The sequence below is a fragment of the Euprymna scolopes genome, chromosome 15 (assembly GCF_053919585.1).
Source record: "Euprymna scolopes isolate OS-2025 chromosome 15, ASM5391958v1, whole genome shotgun sequence".
In the NCBI taxonomy this organism is placed as follows: domain Eukaryota; kingdom Metazoa; phylum Mollusca; class Cephalopoda; order Sepiida; family Sepiolidae; genus Euprymna; species Euprymna scolopes.
In genome coordinates, this window is record NC_136496.1 from 17,023,571 (window position 1) to 17,027,383 (window position 3,813).

General features: G+C 38.0%; 1 protein-coding gene across 1 annotated transcript; it reads right to left on the reverse strand.

Moving 5' to 3' along the window:
• Positions 1-2,997: 2,997 nt before the first annotated feature.
• Positions 2,998-3,405, reverse strand: LOC145293667 (uncharacterized). Its single transcript, XM_080140042.1, has one exon. The coding sequence runs from the start codon at positions 3,403-3,405 to the stop codon at positions 2,998-3,000; it is 408 nt and encodes a 135-aa protein (XP_079996168.1).
• Between the last annotated feature and the right edge of the window lie 408 nt (positions 3,406-3,813).

Below are 3,813 nucleotides of genomic sequence, written 5' to 3' on the forward strand. Positions count from 1 at the left end.
AATCAAAACAGTTTCTTACCCTCCGTATAGTGCAGATCTTGCTGTATATGACTTTTATTATATCCAAATCTTATGGAACCCTTAGACGTTGTCGCCATTAGATCGTTAAGGGGATTAAAGGAGCTGTGACGAGGATCATTTAGACGCTTACATCCGAAAATCTACTATAGGTGTTTCTAAGGATTTGTTGGAACGGTTCAACAAATGCATTGCAGTAAGTGGAGATGATTTGGAAAAGTATTGGAATTTCCTGCCCTTAATATCAATAAACGTGCCAACAAAAAATCTGGAAACTTATTGAAGCCGTGCCATTTTCCACACACACACACACACACACACACACACACACACACACACACACACACACACACACACACACACACACATTAACACACACACGCACACACGCACACACACCCACACACACTTTAGAAGCAAACATACACATATACCTCTACCTAGGGGTGGATACACACTGCTCGGTATATTGTATGCATACACACGCACAGAAACACAGACAATAAATATAAAAATTAAAATTAAAATAGAATTAAAATTAGAATAAAATAAAAATAAATTTAAAATAATACAAAAAAAGATTAAAGTTACAAACCTCGGCGTGTACACATATAGATAAATGCACGTAACAACACCCACACTTTGATACACGCATGTATATATACACATATAGAAGCATACACACACTAACTAATGCACACAGACAGTAATCAGATTTTTATCATTATACTCATACACGAATTTATATCAACACGCGCCCCCATATAAAAACAGCAATATATATATATATATATATATATATATATATATATATATATATATATATATATATATATATACCCGCATATTATACACTACGTCGATTATCATACTAATATTGATAAGGCTGTCAAATTGGACACCTTAAAACCCGTGTATCCCAACCGGATACATGTCTGAATAAAACACACCCACACACACACACACACACACACACACACACACACACACACACACATATATATATATATATATATATATATATATATATATACGAGCATACATACACACGCAATACATTCCTACATACACACTTAATCAGACAATCCACAGGCGTGCACACATGTCCCCATCCACACGCGTCCCCAAATTCACACAGATATATACAATAAACACACGAGACACATAGACATATAGATATCCATATACACACTCGTATACTCTTACATAAACACTCATATATATACCCTGATACACGCGCACCCATAAAGCATGAATACACAGACATACCAGTACACAACTAAAAACTGTATTTTATAAGGTGCCTCCTCACTTCAGTTTAATATGTTTATTGCCTCCCAACTCCAGTTAAATATGTACAATATAAATATATTGTTTGGCTGTGGAATTCATTATATATAATCTCTTACATTCTAAAAATCCTATCATAAGTTACTCGTCTGGTTAGAATTGTTGGATGACATCGTCCTTTCGAGTTAAAACTCCTACTAGTGAGACATCGGCTTCGGGTTATTAGATAGTTGGATGACCACGCCCGTTGTCGAGACGAAGTAGGTTCATTTCACAGTCGAATTTCGGTTTGCTTTATCTGTGTTGGTTAATAGAAATTCATGTGTGCAAGGCGTTTGCTCAGTTGGTAGACTGCTTGCCTCGCATGAAAGAGACTCTCAAATATTAGGAAGAAGCGTTTCTTTAATTTTTCCAGTAAGCTTACGCTCTTTTCTGACTATTTAATATATATTTATGTTGTATTTTTTGTTTGGCTTACTGTAATTTTTATATGCATTGCAACTTAAATTAATGATCATGCTGAGCAAGTTATCTTTTTTTATTTCTATCACATTAATTTTTATTCTAGTTCATTTATTGATAGATATTGTTTTCATACATAATATTAAATATCTTACTTGTACACTGAAAAAATGTAAAAAATTGAGAGAGAGAGAGAGAGAGAAAGGGGTGGATCAAAATTCTGCATGAAGTGTTGAGTCGTGAAATGTCTTTTCTGACATTAAAAGAAATGTAAAAAGCGAAAGAACGAGGGAGAGAGTGGGCAAATAACATTGTTGTAAGTAGTGTTGATGAGGTCAAATGTTTGTGTTGTGTTTATTCGGCATAATCTAAAATTCAAAAAGCGAGCAGGCGAGAAAGAAAGAGAAAGAGAGGTGAGAACGAGAGCCAGCATGCGAGAGAAAGAGCGACTGAGAAAAATGTAGAGATAGGGGGAGAGAATGAGGAAATAAAATTGTTGTAGGTAGCGTTGCCGCCGTAAAATGTTTAGAAATCTCGACCGGTGTTAACCATGACACCCCATACTGATGATTTTTTGAAAGGATGAAACACTAGTGCAGAAGCAATTAAATTTATGTTATTAGAGTAAATAATTTTGAAAGTTACTTTAGGAAACTTGTTACTTATCGTTATGCACTTTTAGTTGTAATAAAGTCAATCAATTTAGCTTGCATGTGCAGATAATCACATAATGATTACATCAGGCTGACTGATGTTAAACGCATTTTTAAAAATATATGCTTTCAGTTCAATAATCTATCTCGCGATTAACAGTTGGTAACTGGATGTGGCCCCTGCTAATGAAGTCAGATATGACTTACCTCGTTTGAGTCTCTTGAACGGTGTTAATCGTGATCATTCCCGAAACGACCAAACTCTAGTGCCTGAAAGTATTTAATAATCATTACAGTAAATAACGATATATATATATATATATATATATATATATATATATATATATATATATATATATATATATATATATATATGTGTGTGTGTGTGGGTGTGTGGGGCGGTGTTCGTCAATCGGAGTCGATTATGACCATAGACAACTAGTTGTGTGTCCGCAGGTGTCTGATCAGTCCAAGCCGGCCGCGGAAGCCCCTGCAACGTGTTGGACACCAGTGGTTGAAGACAGCCACTTCAGCATCTCGGGCTTCTCGCGCAGCGCGCTCCTCTTTTGCAGATTTAATTCGTCTTGCCTCCACAAGCAGAGAGCCCTAGTGTACCAAACGGCGCCAGGTTGGCCTGTCGGAAGCACTTCTTTCCCATGACTACGTCAAGTTTCAAGTCTTTCATATAGGACATCAGAGTGTCGTTGAACCGTTTGCGCTGTCCACCAGCTCTTCTCATTCCGCACCGAAGTTCACCATAGAGCAGTTGTTTTGGTATGCGCGAGTCTGTCATCCGATACACGTGGCCTACCCAGCGGGTTTGCGCTTTGCGGATCGTAGTGATGACGCTTGGGAGCTGGGACCTCTCGAGAACATAAGTGTCTGGGATCTTGTCTTGCCAGCAAATGTTCAAGATGTTCCGAAGGCATCGAACCTGGAAGTGGTTTAGTTGTTTTTCGTGACTTTTGTAGAGTACCCACATTTCACAACCATATAGAAGAGATTTCAGGACCACTGTTTGTACACTTTGACCATTGTGTACTGCTGAATTTCTCTTCGTTCCAAGACTGTTTTCCTTAGTCTGCCAAAGGAGTTGCTGGCCTTGGCAATGCAGTTGGTGATTTCAATGTCGATGTTGGCAACCCGAGAGAGTGTACTGGCAAGGTAGGTGAAATGGTCTACAGCTTTCAAGCTCTGACCATTTACTTAGATGTTCGGTTCCTGGTACGTGTTGCCAGGAGCAGGCTGGTGCATGACTTCTGTCTTGCTCATACTTATTCTAAGACCCAAGTTCTCACATTCTGAAGAAAATTTGTCCACTTACAGTAACAGTTCATGCTCTTGGATGACATTGGGAGCACAGTCGTCAGTCAAAAGGAGGTCTCTGATT

What these genes read in the sequence shown, in the direction of transcription:
- LOC145293667 (XM_080140042.1), bottom strand. Translation starts at nt 3,405, where the DNA reads ATGTGGGTACTCTACAAAAGTCACGAAAAACAACTAAACCACTTCCAG.